General features: G+C 42.2%; 1 protein-coding gene across 6 annotated transcripts in view; it reads left to right on the top strand.

Annotated features, from left to right (window-relative positions):
* The window catches only part of tsnare1 (T-SNARE Domain Containing 1), a 276,008-nt gene that overhangs the window by 183,732 nt on the left and 71,209 nt on the right, over positions 1–21,067 (top strand). For all 6 annotated transcript variants that reach the window (XM_086310182.1, XM_086310186.1, XM_086310185.1 and 3 more), the window contains exons 9-10: positions 1,957–2,029; positions 20,064–20,146. In XM_086310182.1, coding sequence (XP_086166308.1) covers positions 1,957–2,029; positions 20,064–20,146 — 156 coding nt within the window. The remainder of the gene's footprint in view (positions 1–1,956; positions 2,030–20,063; positions 20,147–21,067) is intronic.

Raw genomic sequence — 21,067 nt, forward strand, 5'->3', positions numbered from 1 at the left:
CTTGACTTTGATGAATAACATTGTGTACAGACGGAAAATGTGTCATAGAAAGAAAATTCAGCTGAACTGGCACAAATGCTAATGCACTAGGGCTCTCTAGGATGTCATTATAGAAGAGCAAACAGGATAAAATGCCCTTTAAGGTGCCCACACAAAGGAGAAAACATACAGTAGTCTATATGGTTGTCTTAGGTCTTGGTCAGTCAGAAATGGAGGGCTCTGTAGAAAGCCCCTATATATGATGGAATGCAGTGTCCTCGTAGTTGCACTTAGTGGAAAAAAATATCTCCATAACCACTGAAAAGCAAGAAAGCACGATGATGTGCATTTAAATGAAGAGCTTTGTTATAACTGAATGAGGTGGACGTTTGGATGCTTAAGTAACTTCATTTTAACCATCTAAACTTGGAAGCCTGAACCACCTCAGCTGGCTCCTTTCAATGTGGGGGAGTATCAGAGCTGGCTATCAGAATGTCCTTTTTGTTGTTGCAAGTCTTGGAAAAAAGGCAACAAACAAATCATCCTAATGAACATCCATGTTGGCTGGTTCCTAGCCTGATGCCAGTATCCAGTGGCTTCTGGATTGCTCATGAGAAGAATTTGAAGCACATGAAATATGGAAAAGGGCACAGTGTTGGCTCCAAGCCTGGCCACCCACTCAGCCCTCAGGCAGGGGTCCACTGCACCCACCCACCCACGGTCGCCCCAACCCACCTGGGTGTGTACGTGTGTGTGTGTCCCCCCGTCTGTCTATGTCTATTCGCAACACAGTGTTTGCTAAATTGGTTACACACTGTTCTGTCATTATGATAAAATGAGCCCTGATTGCCCAATGCTTTGCCAGGTAAAATAAATTTATTATTCTATTACAGGGTGATGGACAGGGTTGCCTCAAGATAAATGCAAAAAGTCTTTAGCATCACAAGCTTTGCCAGGGGCCATTTTTGCTCCATTCAAATGGTTTTTGCCAAGTGGCAGGATGGCTGCCAGTTTCCACAGCAAACTCCGCCACCTGTGATGGATGGCCCAGTGGGTTAGGCTACACAAACGCAGCTGTGATTGCACGGTGCCATAATGGAGGAAAAGGGAGGGACCTGCGAGCATGAGATAGACAGAGGTTTTATAAGCTTTCATATTGCTTTGAGCTGAAACATTGAGAGCAGATTCAAAGCTCTGAGACTGTGGAGAATTAGCTGCGGTCAGCCATAGCTGCACCAGTTCGCTCTGTGCCTTGACAGTGGAATAATTGAACAAAAACTTTGAACTGCATTTTTTTTTTTTTACTTTTGGACAAGCCAAGCACAAAACATTTAGGATTAGACACAAATCCACTGTCAATTAAAGGGACAGGGAAATTGAATTAGAATTGCATTTTCTATAGAAATCCTTCATAGCTGCACAACTATGAGCAAAACATTTAAGGATGACAAAAAGCCACTACAGTTTCCTACAATTTTTTTGTTGACATAATATCAGTCAAAACTGGCTTCAATTGATCTCTGTCCATCTGAAACCATGAACCATCCTTTCTACTACTTCTTTGATCGATCAGGATTGATCAGGGTGATAAAGAATATGCAAATCCCACCTTTGCACTTTAGAGTCTTTTTTATTAGATAAAAATAAAAAATAAAAAAAATGTAGTGAAATGAAATAATGTTATGTTATTCTGTTACATATTCTGTTTCTGTAATTAAGCCTGACTGCCTGCTCACATATGCAAGATGACTTTGTGCATTATTCAATATTGATAATACTTTGCATTTAGTTTAAGTAATAAAGATGATAACATCTAATAAGACCAAACAGTGTAAATATGGACAATAATATTATTAATAAATGAATAATAATAACCTTACTTTTCAAGCTATAATCTTTGTCCTATGTGCACATTGTCTCTCATGGACTGATATGTACGGAGGACTAACATGAGCATTCACTGTGATTTCTCCATAGAGAGACATGCTGGATGTCAGTCAAATCATGAAGGATCTGGCCAGCATGGTTCATGAACAAGGAGATGCAATAGGTAAGATGCTGCCCTATCTTGTTGTGTATGCCTTGAATTTTTACACTGCCGACTCTAATTTATTACAGATAACCTTTTGTGGGCTCATTTTAATATGATGTGCTTGACTAATGCCCTAAGCTTGAACGTTCTGCTGGGCAAAACAAACTTTTTAACCTCCACCTCCCTGCCACACTGACAAATTTTCTGATGAGAAGCAAAAAGATGTGGGTTTAAAAACCACAACAGTGCAGAGTGTTTGAGAAAATCCATTTAGACACCCTGATATCTATAAACGGCTCTCCACTCCCTGCAGTGATGTAGACTTGGCAAAAAGAATGAAACTTAGCACACAGATATAGGACAGATATAAAGGCTTTTCTGCTGGGTCACAAATGTGCCATCAGCTATGTCTGGCTCCGTCATGAGCATTCACTGGGGAATTAGCTTTTACTTGGTGTCAGCCATATGGGAAAAAGGGGCATACCTGAAAAATGTAGGTGTGATTTTGGCTTTAGATCAAATCTAACTTGAAGTGAAAGGCAGATGACTTTCCAAGTTAAGGTTACTGTGTTGAGCCGTGGTCGGTGTAGCATAGGGCTGGGTATCGTCACTGATTTCTATAGCTGGTTTAATTCTGATTCACTAGGTCTGGATTTGATTTGACTTGATTGAATTTGGACTCAGTCAGAAATATTATTTTAAATAAATATTAATTGACAATTTATCAGTACATATCCATATTTTTATATTTGTGTATAAAAACAAAGCTTGTGAGACTTCATCAGAGGTTTAAGCATCACAGCAGATGCCTTTGTGTCAAAGTAACTGAGGATAAAACACAAAAAAACATGAAGGAGATTTTTCTGGTCTGGCTTTTTATAGTGGATAGGCTTAAAAATATTCTGCAGCAGATCAAAAACTGAAGAAAACCATGAATCAACTCATGAACATTACCTGATGCTGCTGAAAGAAAAGCAAAAAGTTACAGAGTAAACTTAAAGAAGTTTTATTAGAGACACAGCTAAGAGTTTTGAAATTTGGCATCATTTACAAAAATGTTAATTTCTTCTGTATTTAACAGAAGAAGTTAGGGTTTCTTGTCAGAGGTCATTTTGTAAAAACAAAAACGCAGCGGCTGACTGCTGAGTAATAAGCAAGCAAATAATGTAGAAAACAGAGATTTTTGATGGTTAACCGGTTTCACTGAGAGAGAGAGAGGGAGCTGTGCAGAAAGTGCGATTTTAATCGTGGTGGAAGCCAAACAGCCAAAGTAAGAGGGAATTTATTTCTGTGTTTTTCAACCATGACGTGTAGTTTCATCTTCTTTTGCTGGTGGTTCAGTGAAGGCCCGACAGCATTAACCTCTAATTTCAACCCGCATAATGACGGGAAGAACTATTGTTTAAAATTATTGTTCAAAAAATTGCCAGTACAGGAATAGCCCTAAAGAATGTAGCCTCATGGGCAGTGTAGTCCAGATGTAAGTAAGCTATTAAGACTCGACTGTACACCGTGTTCGTGTTTTCCTCCGAAACAATAAGTTCTGTTGCAGCAGCCTTTCAACTCCTCTCTCTGTCTCTCCCTAGAAAAGTTGAGCCAGACAACAAAGTAAAGCTAGTTTTCAGCTACGAGCCCGACATGAACCCGACGTATTAGCCAGAGGTCCCTTTACTACGGTTCAGAGCCGCGGACCTGTTTTATATACGCGTTTTCTATGTCCACTCTACTGTTACTCGTTTTATATTAAGATTTAAAAATCTAGTTGTATGGCCAGTAACCTTCAGTAAAAGTAATAAATCACACAGCAATAGTAGATTCATGTAGTTGTAAAAAGTTTGATAATATATTAAGTAATCCTGAGTATTCAGAATACGTTACTCTCATTGAGTAACGTAACGGAATACGTTACAAAATACATTTTGGGGCATGTAATCTGTAATCTGTAGTGGAATACATTTTTAAAAGTAACCTTCCCAACACTGTTTAATGGCTAGACTGAAGGCTTCTAAGAGGACAGACCTCAAAAACACTTGGTGACAACTGGATCAGTTGAATCAAAGCAGGATTTGACAGACAAAAATTAGCACACCATCAAGTCTTGCACTAGTGATGGACAAGCAATTTTGTCTAAAGAATTTCTAAAATTTCTCTGTCTAAACAAGGTCATAGTGTCAGAGGATGCATAGCGTCTATAAAGACATACTTTGTAATGGAAAAAGTTTTATTTACTGATGAATCCTATTTTGTGGTTCGTGGTAGTAATGGAAGGTTGTTTGCAAGGAGACTGACTGAAGAGAGAAACCACACAACAATGTATCAAACCCACAGTAAAACACTGTGAAGACATCTCAAGGTATCTCTGTGGAGAAGGATTCATATTCATAACTCAAAGATATGAAGAACCATTTCAACCCAAGACCTGTTTATTATGGACTTGTTAAACGTCACCACAAACCCACTGAAGATTTTGTCAAAAAGATAAACATTCCTGATCTCAGGAAAAACACAACAGTGCTGACCATAACTATTGCTAGCTTTATTTAAACACACACACAAACACAGGATGATACTTCAGTGTCTCAAAATACTCAGGATTAGTTGCATTGCTTTATGGAGTAAAAGGTGTGGGTACGTAATGGGGTTGTGGGTGTGTGATGAAGTTTCCTAGGAAGAATGGGAAGCAATAACTTGTGCTAATTGCTACCTTTTTGTTACAGAGTGCCCTTTTGTTTGCTACCTTCAATCAGGCTAATGTAGATACCCTTTAAATACCCTTTAGAGTCAGGATGACTAAAACTGGCTTATCCTAACTGCAAGAATGGATAATAAAATGTTTTTGTTTTTGTTTTCTTCGTTGTTTGCCCTTTTCTCCAATGTACTAGTCTTAAGTAGGCTTGCTAAAATGTAGAGATATAAATGATGCGCCAAATTCAAAACTGTTTTTTAAGGGTAATTTTTCTCTGTTCTGTCATTATTTTATTATCTGTGAACTTTGCAAAATAAGCAAGAAAGCTGATCCCACTAAAGGTGGAAACAACAAACTTCACCACTTGAGGATTAAACTGCCATTTCATACAGCAGGAATGTAAGGTGGATATACTAGCAGCTAGTGATGTGTAACCCAAAGTAAACAAATGACTCAACCAGCTTCTCTGGAGTATTCACTGGCGCTCCATTTGACAGGGAGACCAGGGTAGATGAAAATTATTGATGTGGGTACATAGTGGTAAAGCTTCAAGCAACTTATTAAAAAATGCTGAGCCAAAATGCAAGGTCCTGAGTAGAAAATATTTATCAATTCATGATTTAGTATGTTACATTATTATACAAATGAACCCCACCATCAGGAAAATGAACCATAATTTGATTTAAATGGACTAAACACCACAGATGTGAAAACACCTGTGAGAGGTTTAGTGTTACACACTCAATTTTTTGATATTTCATTGTAAAGCATCCTGGTACTTGTCCAGCTGTTCCTGTGGCTATTTGTCATGCAATTATGCACTCAAAACAGTGAGTATAAGTATTGTAATAGCCACAATTACAAACTGTATACACAAAAAGAAAAAAATGCTAATATTAGCACCGTTCAACTAACTATGTTAGCATGGTACTAACAGAGGCACAGGGTGATAATTTTTGTCTAGCTAAAAAAAGCAGGGAAAAACACCTTGGAGTATCTTTTTGTAAGACCAGACTAATGAAGGTACTTTAGGACTTTATTTATCTGGGTGTGATTGTATGGGTTTTCTCATCCAAGAAGCTTCTTTGGTTCAACTGGTGGAGTCCAAAACAGTTGGAGGTAATAAACCGCTAGTGGCGGGTGTCATCTTGGAGCTGGCCCTAAGGGTCGTCAGCACAGTGTTGATCACGTTGTCACATGAGACATGACGAGGAGAGAAAACGTGGGTCATTCCCATCACTGGGCCCACAGGTGAAACCTCTGTGAGACAATGGCCCACCCCACCATGATGTGAGTTATTATGGTCACCTGAGGCCAAATGTGAATGGGAGTTGAAACGCCTGAAATGGATCGCAGGACTGCACTGTTGGTGGGTGATAGCAGCTACAGTAGACGTCGATGGCGCCCTTCACTTGTATCTTAAATCATGTGTCTTCTCTGCCCAAAATATAAACACTGGCATCCTGGAAGGAGTGTCATAATCTTAAAATGCAGGTGTAAAGCTGTGTTGTTTCCTGTTTGTAGAGAGGAGAGCTGTTTGTCTTATGTAGAGATCTAATCACTTCTCGCTGCACTGCACCGCATACACTGTGTTGTTTTGCTTGTGTTTGGGTGTTTTGTCCTTAGAGTGAACCAGTTCATAGGCTCACCTCCAGGAAACAAGAGAACAACCTCCACTAGGCATTTTAATACATAGGACCCTCCAACAGTTGGTCTGCGACTGAATGAATGAGGTGCAAAATGTGCAGAAGTCCAGTTGCCTTTTTTTCAAGCTGTTAAGACGACCATAACCCGGCTGACAGAGACCCTAGACCAGGTATGTCGAACTCCAGGCCTCGAGGGCCGGTGTCCTGCAGGTTTTAGATGTGTCCTTGATTGAACACAGCTGATTTAAATGGCTAAGTTACCTCCTCAACATGGTCGTGTCCAAATTCATGGGCTGCATCCTCCTGAGGACCCGGCCTTCGCGGTCTACGTGGGCCGGGTCCTCAGAACGTCTGGTAGGCCGGAAGTAAACGGCCGTGAAATTGGACGGTCTAGCCTTCTGATTAGCGTCACCGCTGTCTCGGTGGAGTTTAATAAACTCAGCCGTCTGCTCCTTGCTATCTAAAATATAACGGGACACTGGCGTAAATTCTCGACTGTCTCATACTTCTGTTTAATCAGTTTTCTCTTTGACGTTTAGTCAGCTGTGTAAAAACCAAGGAGGAACCCACCCGGGGGATTAATAAAGTTTTATTTTATTTTATCTAATCTAATAACTTTAATCTCAGCCAAATCGATTTACTCACGAACAAACAAAACACTGAAAAAAGCCCAACAATAACATTTTTAGGTTGTCTAAGTGACTTATATATTACGTTTAACCCGAGCAGCGAAAGTCCACGGTGATCTGAAAATGATGTGCCAGGAGTTGTGCCGTTCTCGGCCGCATCAGTAACCCTCGAGCTCCCGACGAGCTATTGAGCTGGTGGGTAGCAGACGCCTCCGAAAACGTCGAAGCACTTTTGCAAATATGCGATATCTTGATAAACCGAGCAGATATTTGATGTTTACACAGCTACTTTCTCGCCTGGAAATATGTTAAAAGTTTATTTTGTGACCCAGAAAGATTAGTATGAGTAATTTTAAAACGCCATTGTTGGAAACTGGAGTTTGGCTGGGCCGCGCTATGAATTCTGGGATATGGTGGGCCACGAAGGACACACCCGACCCATCCTTCAAATTCGGGGAAAAGGAGGACGCATTTGTTGGCTGCATTCGGAGGAGTCTACGAAATTGGACAACCTTCGGCGCGTCGCTGTGACGTAATCGGTCTACAAATGTGGCCTCAGGAGGATGCAGCCCATGAATTTGGACCCGAAGTTTGCCAGAGGCCTGGTAATGAACTAATCATTTGATTCAGGTGTGTTCACCCAGGGTGAGATCTAAAACCTGCAGGACACCGGCACTGGAGGCCTGGAGTTTGACACCCCTGCCCTAGGCAAACAACATCCTCAAACAGGTAAATAAGCTAGATACATACCAGTAGATACATACATAACCCTGTAAACATGTTTAATTATGCTGTAAAATTTGCCGTTTTAATGTGGAAGTACTGCATCTTTTCACGCTGTACATTGGCGTCACTTTGTTGTCCTAGAAGAAGTCCAACATAACTAGTGTATAGAGGACAGCTGTAAAAGTACCATCAGTCACATTCTCCTCTTTCAAATGTTAACTGTACGTCAGCCCTCACTCAGATAAAGAATAAACTGAACACTTCCTTCTGTCACGTCTAATACTTTTATCTGTTTGCAAATTCTGCCACATCTCATGCTTGCTCTGCTTATGAATGAGGTACCGCATTTGCATGTGAAAGACTGTGGATGTAGTATTTTGGACATGGTAGAGGAACACAGTGTGATTCTACCTAAATGAGTGAAGGAAGAAATAGAAGAGAATACTGTGGAAGACTGCAGAGTTCACAGGCATTATACCAAAGCAGACATCCTATCTGATCACCACAGAGCCAGGCAATAATGGACCTGTCCCCATTAAAAGAGATGCACTGAAATTGCCCTGACCTGTTTTTTTTCTTGGTGTAGTGGCAAATAGAAATAATATTTGATTGTGTTGTAAAGGCATTTGTGGAAAAAGCAGGTAGCACAAAGAAAAGAATTGGCTAAAAAAAGGAAGGATTAGCACTTTCACGGCCTATTCATGCGGGCTACTCTGGCACACTACTCAAAAGAGCTTCAGTTTATACACATGAAAACAGTACTTTCTTTTTATATACAAGATCTGTGTTTGTTTGGTATTTCCAGAGCCTTTGTATGGTAAGAGTGGCATCAGCGGGGATTCAGAACGTGTAGTTATCATATGGATTCACATTCACAGTTCCCGGAACTGCTTAATGAGCAATTAGAAGATGTGACTATAGACAGAAAGAATTAAGTTTTTCAATAATTAGAAGTCAATAAGTGCATTGATTTGGATTTTTATAGCACAGCAAAGTGTATGAATTTACATCTTTGTATATATATATATATATATATATATATTAGGGGTGAAACGATACTCGTATCGATATTGAACCGTTCGATACGGTGCTTTCGGTTCGGTATGCATATGTATCGAACAATACAAAATTTTTAATTTATTTTATCAACTTTCCTTCTGACGATGCTGTCTGTGTTGAGCGCTCAGTGGATTTGCACTCGACAGTGCAGCCTAGGCGGAGTAGTCGAACGCAGATTCACTGAACGCAGGGCAAGCTAGCGAGACAGAAGTTAAGCTCTCCTTGCAACATGGCAAATTGAACCTCCCCCACCCTCGTTCAGATCTGGCGTTTGGAACTATTTTGGTTTTCATGTGACGTATGACTCTGAAGGTAAGCGCGTCATGGACTAAAGTAAAACAGTATGTTGGATGTGCCATGCAATGCTCAATTACATGGGTGGGAGCTAGTGTGTTAGCGCAGTTAGCTCGTTAACGTGTTGGCTGTCCAGTCCCATGCACGGGGCGATCCACTGTAGCTCGTTAACGGAGATTTGCCGTGTTGTGGCATTAACGTCATTTCAGATTAACGCTGACAGCACTAGTGGGAACACAACGAATATGACTGAACATTTACGCCGACATCATCCTAGTGCAAAGACAAGTGGAAGCAGACAAAAACAACAAGCACGCATGCTACAAACTTTACCCGAGTCATTTAGACAGCCATTAGCACGTGATTCTCCTTATGGGGACCTGATATGTTTAATATGCTGCTGAGAATATAGCCCAGAAGAAGCGTATAGTATAGCTTTTATTTTGGAAAGAGCCTTTTCACTGTAATAAACTCTCTTTTCCAAAGATGAGTGATTCCTCAATCAGATACAGGGCTCGCAAAATTGCTAGCCCGACGCCCCGGGTCTAACGATTTTTCTAGTCGGGCTACCAAAATCTATCTCTGCCCTGCCCGTCGGCCTACCGTAGGAAGGAAAAATATATGTCAATGCTTTTGCATTCTTTCGGAAATGTAGCTGGGTAATTATGTCATTGGCATCGGTGAGCCACTGTCAATATGTGACATATTGAAATCGCGTTTGAATTTGCGCTTGTTTTTTGCTTTCACTTTGCAATCGTACTAACTGTGTATAGAGAGCGACAGCACTGATCTGTGAGTGATGATAATTTGCACACCAATTCCTCTGACATCGTCTTATCAATCGTTAGCTTACTATGCAAGCATGACAAGTGAAATCTCCTGCAGCAAGCTTAAACATGTGAGAGGCTGATCTCGCAGAGAATCGCTGAGCGTTATGTGGGTGCGTGTGTAAAAGTAGCAGAATATATATTTTAGTTCTGCTGGGCCAAATAAGACAGGTCAGGGTGAAGAAGTGACAGCCAAAGAAAAGCTTACCACAAAACGGAAAAGTTATGACGAATCAGACTATAAGGCAAAAAGAAAGTGCAGCTTTATCATGGACAAAAGAATTTCTGTGGCTGCAATATGACGAGCTAAATAACCAGGGGTGCACATAAGTGGTCCGCAGGTGCGCATCCGCTGTCAAAATAAAAAACGCGCACAAGATAAGAAGTTGCAAGGCGTGCTTGCGTACATAAGATTTTCAGGAGGAGGACAGACATTTGTTTAGAACTCTTAAAGATGTCGAAGAAGCAAGCTCCTTTAAGCAATTACTGTGATGTTCCTCCACCTCCAAAGAAATGTCAGGAGTCCGAACCACAAAAGAAGCACGTATTCTCGGAAAAGTAGTTGCAGGAGGTGAGCTGGCTTCAAACAAATGATGAATGCACAGAGATGTGGTGCGGAGTGTGCCGTGAAAATTTAATAAATGACAAATTAAAAAGGCATGAACATTTTTTTTGTATCAAAAAAATATCGAACCGTGAATTTTCTGTATCGTTGCACCCCTAATGTGTGTGTGTATATATATATATATATATATATATATATATTTATACACACACATATATAGACCTCCCGCAGGCCCACCACCTGCAGGAGGCGCGGTAGGGGTTGGGTGCATTGTGTACCAGGCAGCGGCCAGGAGCGGAGGCCCTGGCGGACTGATCCCCAGCTACCAAGACTGGGAATTGGGACATGGAATGTCACCTCTCTGGTGGGGAAGGAGCCTGAGTTAGTGTGTGAGGTTGAGAGGTACCGGCTAGATATAGTCGGGCTCACCTCTACGCATGGCTCGGGCTCTGGAACCAGTCTCCTGGAGAGGGGCTGGACTCTCCTGGAGAGGGGGCGGGGCGGTATGGGGTGGGTATTCTAATATCCCCTCGGCTTGGTGCCTGTACGTTGGGGTTCTTCCCGGTGGATGAGAGGGTTTGTTCCCTGCACCTTAGGGTCGGGGAATGGGTCCTGACTGTCATCTGCGCTTATGTGCCGAGTAGCAGTTCAGAGTACCCAGCCTTCTTAGAGTCCCTGGGTGGAGTGCTGGAGGGTGCTCCACCTGGAGACTATGTTGTCCTACTGGGAGACTTCAATGCTAACTTGGGTAACGACAGCGAGACCTGGAGGGGCGTGATTGGGAGGAACAGCCTCCCTGATCTGAACCCGAGCAGTGTTTTGTTATTGGACTTCTGTGTAACTCACAGTTTGGCCATAACGACCACCTCAAACATAAGAGTGTCCATAAGTGCATGTGGCACCAGGACGCTCTGGCCGCAGGTCGATGATCGATTTTGTAATCGTATCACCAGACCTGCGACCATATGTTCTGGACACTCGCGTAAAGAGAGGGGCTGAGCTGTCAACTGATCACCACCTGGTGGTGAGTTGGATCAGCTGGCGGGGGAGGACGCTGGACAGACCTGGTGCACCTAAACGCATAGTGAGGGTGTGCTGGGAATGCCTAGCAGAGGCCTTAGTCCGTGAGATCTTCAACACACACCTCCGGCAGAGCTTCAACAGCATTCTGAGGGAGGCTGGGGACATTGAGTCCGAATGGACCATGTTCAGCATCTCCATTGCTGAAGCTGCTGCATTGAGCTGCGGCCGCAAGGTGGTTGGTGCCTGTCGTGGTGGTAACCCCTGAACCAAATGGTGGACACCAGAGGTGAAGGGGGCCACCAGGTTGAGGAGGAGTTCTATTGGGCTTGGTTAGCCTGTGGGCTTTGGAGGCAGCTGAAAGGTACCGACAGGCCAAGCGGAATGCGGCTCGGGCAGTGGCTGAAGCAAAAACTCGGGTGTGGGAGGAGTTCGGAGAGGCTATGGAAAAAGACTTTCGGACAGCCATGAAGAGATTCTGGCAAACCATATCTCATCTCAGGAGGGGAAAGCGGTGCTCTACCTGCACTGTGTATAGTGCTGGCGGAGCACTGCTGACTTCGACTTGAGGGCACACGGGAGTTTACCCAACCAGTCTACATGTGTTTTGTGGACTTGGAAAAGGCATCCAACCGTGTCCCTCGGGGTGTCCTGTGGGAGGTGCTACGGGAGTATGGGGTGTCTGGCCCATTGCTACGGGCCATCCGATCCCTATACAACCGTTGCAAGAGCTTGGTACGCATTGCCGGCGATAAGTCGGACTCGTTCACGGTGGATGATGGGCTCCGCCAGGCCAGTCCTTTGTCACCGATTCTGTTCATAATTTTTATGGACAGGATTTCTAGGCGCAGCCAAGTGGCAGAGGGCTTTCACTTCCGTGGCCTCAGAATCTCATCTCTGCCTTTCGCGGATGATGTGGTTCTTTTGGCTTCATCGGGTGATGGCCAAGTGTGAGCAGCGGGAATGAGGATCAGCACCTCCAAATCTGAGGCTATGGTTCTCAGTAGGAAAAGGGTGGAGTGCCCACTCCGGGTCGGGGATGAGTTCCTGCCCCAAGTGGAGGAGTTCAAGTATCTCGGGGTCTTGTTCGCGATTGAAGGGAGAAGGGAGCCGGAGATCGACAGACGGATTGGTGCTGCGACTGCAGTGATGCGGACACTGCACCGGTCCGTCGTGGTGAAGAGAGAGCTGAGTGCAAAAACTGAAGCTCTCAATTTACCGGTCAATCTACGTCCCTACCCTCACCTATGGCCACGAGCTGTGGGCAGTGACTGAAAGAACGAGATCGCGGATACAAGCGGCAGAAATGAGCTTCTTCAGAAGGGTGGCTGGCCTCTTCCTTAGAGTCCTTAGAGATAGGGTGAGAAGTGCAGCCATCCGGGAGGGGCTCAGAGTAGAGCCGCCGCTCCTCCACATCGAAAAGAGCCAGGTCAGGTGGTTCAGGCATCTGACAAGGATGTCTCCTGGGCGCCTCCTGGGTAAGGTTTCGGGGGCAGACCCAGGACACGCTGGAGAGATGATATCTCTCGGCTTGCCTGGGAATGCATTGGTGTTCCTCCGGATAAGCTAGAGGAGGTGGGAGGTCTGGGCTTCTCTGCTTAGGCTGCTGCCCCTGCGACCCGGCGGAAGAATAAAGAATAAAGATAAAGCAGAAGAAGATGGATGGTCTAAGGAGCTTGGAAAGAAAAGAGTCTGGACTTCTTTAAGTTGCTTGAAGACATTTCACCTCTCATAAGAGAAGCTTCTTTAGTTCTAAGGGTCAAACGGTGGAGAGTCCCAGATTTAAACCCAGTGGGAGTATCCCCCAAATAGAGGACAAAAGGACCCCCTGATGATCCTCTACCTAATCACATGAGCCAAGGTGTGAAAATGGGTGTGGGTCACAATCAGCCAGGGTTTTGGGTGAGCTCATTGTGAAACCTGGCCCCACCCTATCATGTGATTTCCTGAGGTCAGATGGCCCAGGGTGTGAGTGTGCATTAAGGCGTCTGGGAAGGGATCTCAAAACTTAAAGAACTTAAAGAAGTCCAGACGCTTTTCTTTCCAAGCTCCTTAGACAACGATGACTTGGATGACTGAGAACCTTCACAGACAAGAAGATGGATGGATGGATGGATGGATGGATGGATGGATATATATATATATATCTATATATATATATATTAGTCTGAAAGTCTTAGTAAGCCTTATCTGTCTTCTTAGATATGTTGGTGTTATGTATAATTAGATATTATATATAATTTCTTTATATATTTATATAATTTCAGCACTGGTGGCATATTTTAAACTTATCCTATGTATTCAGTCTCATTTGAGTCTTCCATCTTCTCTGCTTTTCCCAGCAGTTGAGCTGCAAAAGAATACAAACAGTAATGGTCAACAGGAACGCAGAGCCTACCCACATAGCAAAATTGGTATGGCCCGGATCTGGTCCGCACAATGTGCTTAGACATGGCCCACATACCGCAAAGAATGACGGCCCTTTGGTGGCCCAGATCTGGTTTGCCAGTGGTGGTCCTGTGCTGGCCCATGTGTGGAAGTAAGTTGTGTGCAGCCACGGGCCAGTTGTAGACACACTGCTGGCCCTGTGCTGGCCCAGAACAGTTTCAGCTCTTGCCCCAGATGTCAGCCTAATGTGTACCTTAATCAAGCCATATAATGACAACATGTGTCGGAACATGCAAAACAGTGCAAAAGTAATGTGGTGAAACTGTCATGGTCCCGGGTCAAGCGACCCAGTATTTGAATTTCATGTATCTTTTGTATTCATTTGCACCTAGCTTAGTTCACCTAGTTAATTTCTAGATTGCAGTTTAGTTTTGTTCCTTAGTTGTTTATGTCATCTCCCCCTGTACTAAGTCTCCCTGGTTCATGCGTCATGTCTGCGTGGTTATATTTAGTTCTTGTCATGTCTAATCTCCATGTTTCCCGTTTTACTTTGAAAGTCTGTATTCATTGTCAGCGTATTCAGTTTCACTTCTCCTGTCCTGTCGCTAGGTTCATGTGTGTCAGCTGTGCTCCCATGTGTGGCCACTTCCCCTGATCATCCCTCATGTGTATTTAGTCTCTGTGTTTCATGTAGTCTGTGTTGCGTCGTCTGTGTTCTCACCTCCATGTTTTCACGGTCGGTCTTTGCAGTGATCATCATAGTCTCTGAGTTTTCTTAGTTTGTCACAGTATTAGTTTTCCCAGTTTAGTTATAGTCTAGTCACGCTATCCCTGCTTTGTTTGTACACTTTGTCTTCAGCCATAATAAAGGCTCGCTTTCAGTTAAGTTTACTCCAGTCTACTCTCGTGTGTACGCACCTGGGTCCATTACACACACCACCGCACGGCCTGTCTCTGCAGACCGTGACAGAAACACTGTTCAGGCAATGAATGGACTGACTCTTATATAGCGCTTTGTTAGTTTCCAGGATTACTCGAAGTGCTCTATACAACATGCCACATTCACCCAATCACACACTAACCTTCCGATCAGTAGGTGACCCGCTCTACCTCCTGAGCTACAGCCACCCACTGGCAAAGATGAGTAAACCGTCACTAGGTTTGGATAAAGTGTACACTCACAAACCTGTCAAACCTGCATTTGAAATGTTGGCTACCATAGCAGTATAGTATTGCAACATGGCATTTGGGTCTTCTAACTAAAATAGGAAAATAGAAAGATAAATAGTGCCATCATTGCCAGACCTGGCCCACATCTAGTTGACATACACCCTGCCATGACACCAGTCAGTCAGAGGTGCCAGGTTGATGCCTGATCCAGGGAAGACCTGTTTTCTATGGGCCTGGGCCACATAACCCAAACCACAATCGAGCCAGATATGGTATGCCATCACATAGACCGTGCCATCTATGCCAGGCCTGGCCCATATCTGGATGACATACGTCTTATCATGCCAGAAGTCAGCCAGCAGTGCCGGCTTGATACCAGATCCGGGCCAGACCCCCTGGCTATATGGGTAGAAGCTATATTTATGAGTCTTCTCAAATATGCTCCAACTCTTTATCTATAGCCATATTACAAAATAGATAGTTGTTCCCCTGATTGTTATGCAAGTATCTTTTTTATCATAATAGCTCATACTCATAATTAAACAGATTAGACAACTTCATGTCATAAAGTTATATTTAGCCAGCAAGAAGTTCTGTTCTGAAGAACTTTTTTTGTTTGATCATAATACACATTGTGTTTGCTTGCCTAATCTGCCCAATTGCTGGATAACCTGCTAACATGTTTTAATACACAAGGTAATTTGATTCGTGTGATTTGGATAATATACAGTCTTGTTTTTAAGAAACAACATTTTAGCCTTTACAAGTGTGTCTCAAACTTTTATTGTGCTATATCTCTGTGACTCAGCTAGTGTATGTTGCTAACATCCAGGAACTGTTGAGACGCTCCATGAACCGCCATTGCTATAAATAAAAGAAAAAGAACAAAATGGTCCATTAGAGTGAAGATAACACAACCATCCAGAGCCCCAGCTATTCCTGCAGTTTGTCCAGTGGGAAGGTTCTGGAACTCTCTCAAATATACTAAAAGAGTCTTCCCTTTGTGAGCATATGTGACAAGCTGAGCTGAGCAGGAATAAGGACATAGTAGTTTTTGGAAAAGTGAGGTTCATTTTACCCTGAAAAATGCAAAGAAATATACGAATAAAAAGTCAAATGATAGTTTTAGGCTCTAAAAGGAGGTCAGATAAACAGAACTAAACTCAAACTGTAATGATAACATTAGATACAGTACAATAATATACTAATTACTCAAAAAGAACCAAACTGGATAAAAACAAACCAACATGAATGACTATATCCTCTTCCTGAGAACCAGCCTATATCCTCTGTAATAGACACTATTTGTTATTTGAGATACCCTACTAAGTCCTGATGTACTGAATAGAGGACATCCTGGGCTTTCCATTGATATCTCATGTGTTTGGGTGGCCTCTTTTAGCTCCAAAGAAAGGAAATCACAAAAAATGTTCAATCAGAATATTTTTTTCTTCGGTTCTCAGGAGGATATCACAAACTGCTTTGTGCCATTGCATTATGTCCTGGAATGAGAGTGCTTCTTAATTTTTTTTTAATGATTAAAATTGCCTATAGACATACAGTGATCATCAGTGGTCCCTTGTCTTCAAGGCAGTTGCCTTCTATACCCTTTTGGTGAAATGGTGGATCACCTGAAAACCTATTTAAACACATTTAAACTCTGGTACCCACAGAATCTTACTTATTATCTTTAACTACTGGGTTTAGTTTAAGTTACCTCTTTAAAGCCAAATATTTCCTAATCATGGCAAAGAACATCCTCTGAGCAGAAGGGCAGAAAAAAAACAGAATTAATTAATGAGTCCATTAATCAGGCTTACTTCTTGAGCTGGTGAATCTAAGCATGTATTCCCCATCTTCTTTAACTCACCATTACAGAGTAAATGCTTTTAGTCAATCAGCACAATTCGTTCACCCAACCACCTCCTCTTGTTAAGTTCAAAAGTTAATTCTCTACAAGCTCAACTGGTGCAGTAATTATCAGGGGCCACTGAAGCCTTAAACATAAGACACATCTTTGAGCTGGCTGCAACCTTTTTACTCTCACTACACCAAAACAATCAATAGTACTCTCACTGTTATTGGCCAGCTGTAAATATATGTGGGTAACTATGTGTGGTGATACCAAAGATTTTGAACCACCCACTTCATTAAACGCATCGGTCTCATCCCATTAATGTCCGTGTATTGACAAGTTTAAAAGAGGAGGTCTTGCTGCTGTCGCAGTGTTAACTGTTAGACCAGTAGCTCCTGGTACCGCTTGATTATGTGTCAAGAGTAACAATGAAGAGTCACTTCTTTAACACTGCTCCCACAGGTGGCAAAGTATTCCAGCCATTGGTCTTTTCATATTACGCAGAAGCATTAAAATTCTAACTTTCTTTTTTTATGTTTATAAATGTAAATGTATATTCATGGATCAAATATAGACTATTTCTCCGGTGCAAAGTGTTATTACAGATGAATCAGCAAGGTTGTATTTAGTGTTCTTTCTGTCATTTATTTGGATGATTTTTTTTAAATGTAACATCATCTGCGTATGCCAGTGATGACAAAGGGAAGTAACTACTAAATCTTTGTTAATATTATATATTTGCTCATATTCTTTTTTTGTTAATTTCAGGGCACATATTTCAAGTGCTATGATCACAATTCCTTTCAGTGGTAATACCTTGAAGCCTCTGTTAATGTACTGTACGAGAATTAATCATAGTTAAAATAACAGAAAATGAACTTTCTTTTAAAGTCGGATTCTTAATAGAAAGATTTAATACTGTAAATCAGAAGGGGGGTCGGATGCGGACGGGCACAAATTTACTTAAAAATCTTGCAATGAAAGGCCAAGAAGAGCATCATTAATGTGTTACTTATGAATATATCTGAATCACCACAAGATTTGAAACATTTCTTTTGATAATTTTTCAGTTAGATAAGCAGTGTAGGGTTGCAGTGGTTAAAAACTGTATATAAGGCCTCAGCTACCTATGAACTGTGTCCTGGTCTTGTTTCTGTCTTTTTTCCTGCTTCTGTCCTTTGCACCATCTTGACTTTCTCAATATTTCTGTCTCCACACACAGAAAGGTACAACAGTAGTACCCATTAGGCTACTAAGGCAAGTTATATGAGATTATAGGAGGTTAAATGAGGCCACACCTCGAGGCCAACGTCAAAAGCTTACGAACTGCTGACTTTGTGAACTTTATTTTGACAGATTACTGTAACATGTCTTCCCATTGAACATTAATTGATGCTGTAGTCTAAGAAAGCAGCTCCTGCAGGGTATACTGACTACCTGCTAACTTCAGCACGAGTAATTGTTTCAAGTCCTGCTTAGCACATGCAGGTTGATAGCAGCTGCATATTAACAGGCTTCAGCCATCGTGATATTCACATGAAATGTTTAAATCGAAAAGAATCTCACACAGTTTGCTAAAAAAAAAACAAAGAGTAGGCTTTACCTCTAAACTATACAAACGATGAACAATAGAGATGTCACCCATCTCTGAAACTTGGAGCTTTGGCTGCTGCCATGTTGGCCTTTTGAAGCCAAAGTGACTATGTTCACTACGGTCTGCTTGGGTCCCAATGAGATAAATTTCATCATCAGACAGTAAGTGTGAGAGTGCATCAGTGTGTCTTCCTGTTTCTTATGGCCATGTGAACTAGTCCACAGAGAGTTTACATAACAATCCACCAAGCATGTTTATGCCCAGGCAGACTTTAAAGAAGTATAACAGGAATGGCTACTCGGGTCTCCAGCTATGCACAACTGAGTTTAATCTAGTCTTAACTTAGCACTCCACCATTATATGTAAACATGGAGCACTAAGTTAAAGTATAATGCATCACACGCCAGGGTGAGTTCTAGTAATTACAAGTCCTGGTTGACATCTAAGCTTGTATTGTCCCATCTCACATACTTCATCGTCCCCATCTTGGTCCTTGAATACAGACCCAACAGGTCAGTGGATGATGCAGTTATTATGGCACTGCACTTGAGGTTGCCTTTTATGGACTTTAGTTATGCTTTTAATATCATCCTCCCAGCTGGGCTGCAGGATACGATCTCCCAGTTCAATTCAAGGAAGCATGTGAGACTGGTATGGTTTAGACTTTCAGTGGATCAGCACTGCTTCCCCTCAGGGCTTTGTACTTTATCCTCTGCATATCTCTATACACTAACAGCTGCACCTCCAATCACCACTCCATTAAAATCCCGAAGTTTGCGGTTGACACCACGCTCTCAGGGCTCACCTCAGGTGGGGTTGAGTCTGGAGCAACATGGAGCTCAATGCTATCAAAACAGTAGAGATGATACTGGACTTCCAGCTCCACCAGTTCCCATATTCCATCATGCCTGTCCAGTGGAGACAATCAAGTCCTTCCACTTCCTGGGAACAATCTCCCAGCACCTAAAGTGGGACCTAAAGATCAGCTACTTCAACAAGAAGCCACTTCCTGCACCAGCTGAAGAAATATAACCTGTCTAAGTCCGTGATGGTACAATTTTAGCTCCTCCATCATTGAGTCTTTCCTCACCTCCTCCATCACCATCTAGTTCGCTGCTGCCACTGCCAAGGACAAAGCCAGACTGCAGTGTGTCGTCCATTTCAATGAGAAGATGATTGGCTGCAATTCCCTACAAGACCTGTACACGTCCACAACGCTGAGATGGGCAACTAAGATTGCTGGCAATCAAATCTTCAGCATGATGATGGCAGAAAGATTGTTTCATATTTTGAAGGCCTTTAAAGTATATATTTGCAACACTGGTTTCTGAGGCATGATGTATGGCAAATATGTAGTGCATTGTTTTGACAGGGGTGTTTTTACTTCTATACTACTATTACAGATATTGTGTATCATTTTTGTTCAATATGTACAATGTTATAGATGTGCAGTGATTTCTGATGAGGTGAAATTCCTGCAACTGTAGTACTTGTGAGGCTCTACAAACCAGTAGTGAGCAAGTCAGTGAATGAATGAGTATTGTTGTATGTTGTTATATTAAAAGGAATCCAATCTGTTCTTTGTTTCCTCAGATAGTATTGAAGATTACATCCAGACAGCTTCTTCTAATGTGGAGTCAGCCAATCAAGAACTCGCCAAGGCCAACCAATACCAGGTAAGCACTGAATCGTCCCATGCTGCAGTGTGCTCCACACCTTGGAGTCATTTTGTTCCATTTTCATTTTGTGTACTTGACTGAGCCTTTTTATTGTAATGCACTCACACGAAGCTTAGCTTGATCAGCCATGCAAACAGGGACTTTGCTAACTAGATTACACAGCTTTATCACATCCCCCACTAGCATAATAACAGAAATGATGCAATTTCATGTCATACTTTACTAGCTTTTGCCTTCAGTTAAAATAATTGTATTTACAGGCAGAAACATAAAATGCCTGCCCGGAGTCTTTTAAAAACACAAATCCATATACAGTATGCAATTCCTATTCTGTGAGCATGTTACTTCTACTAAGATAATTTTATGTTTTATTCTACAAGTGTATTGACTTTGGGAGGAAAATGCATTAACGGACAACAACAGCAGACAGAAATTAAATAGAATTTATTTTTTTACTCTCTGTGGTTTTTGGGCTACAATTTTGACTTCACAGCACATATTGGAGAGAGGTTTTATGAGATGCCCAAGGGCCTGCTTTCACTCTTTCTTTTTGAGGAAATATGTGTGTATTCTGCCATTTTGTCAGGGACTATCTCAGTAGGCCAGAGCTCTGTTTGGCTCTTTGCTGTGTAGGGCCCAGGCTATGGTAAATAATGTATCGACTGAAGTGTCTCTGGGTTAATAAAGGATATACCTTTTCCACACGTGCGACATATCTCTCTAGAGGTGCATCCAAAGTCTCTACCCACATAATTCGACAGACAAGCACATGTATTCTGATTTAGATTTAGGTAGAAATCTATCTGGAAATTGTTTTCAGTCTGGTATTGAAATGATATTTCCTTTGAATCATGGTTTGACCACTGGGCTAAACTTTCGTTTTGTGATAGTCACATGAATTTTTAACAGCAGCTTTAA

This window comes from Aulonocara sp. 'chitande type north' Nkhata Bay, linkage group LG11 (genome assembly GCF_057382095.1).
Source record: "Aulonocara sp. 'chitande type north' Nkhata Bay isolate Kocher_YH1m ecotype deep benthic linkage group LG11, A_spYH_male_GT1.1, whole genome shotgun sequence".
NCBI classification, from domain to species: Eukaryota; Metazoa; Chordata; class Actinopteri; order Cichliformes; family Cichlidae; genus Aulonocara; species Aulonocara sp. 'chitande type north' Nkhata Bay.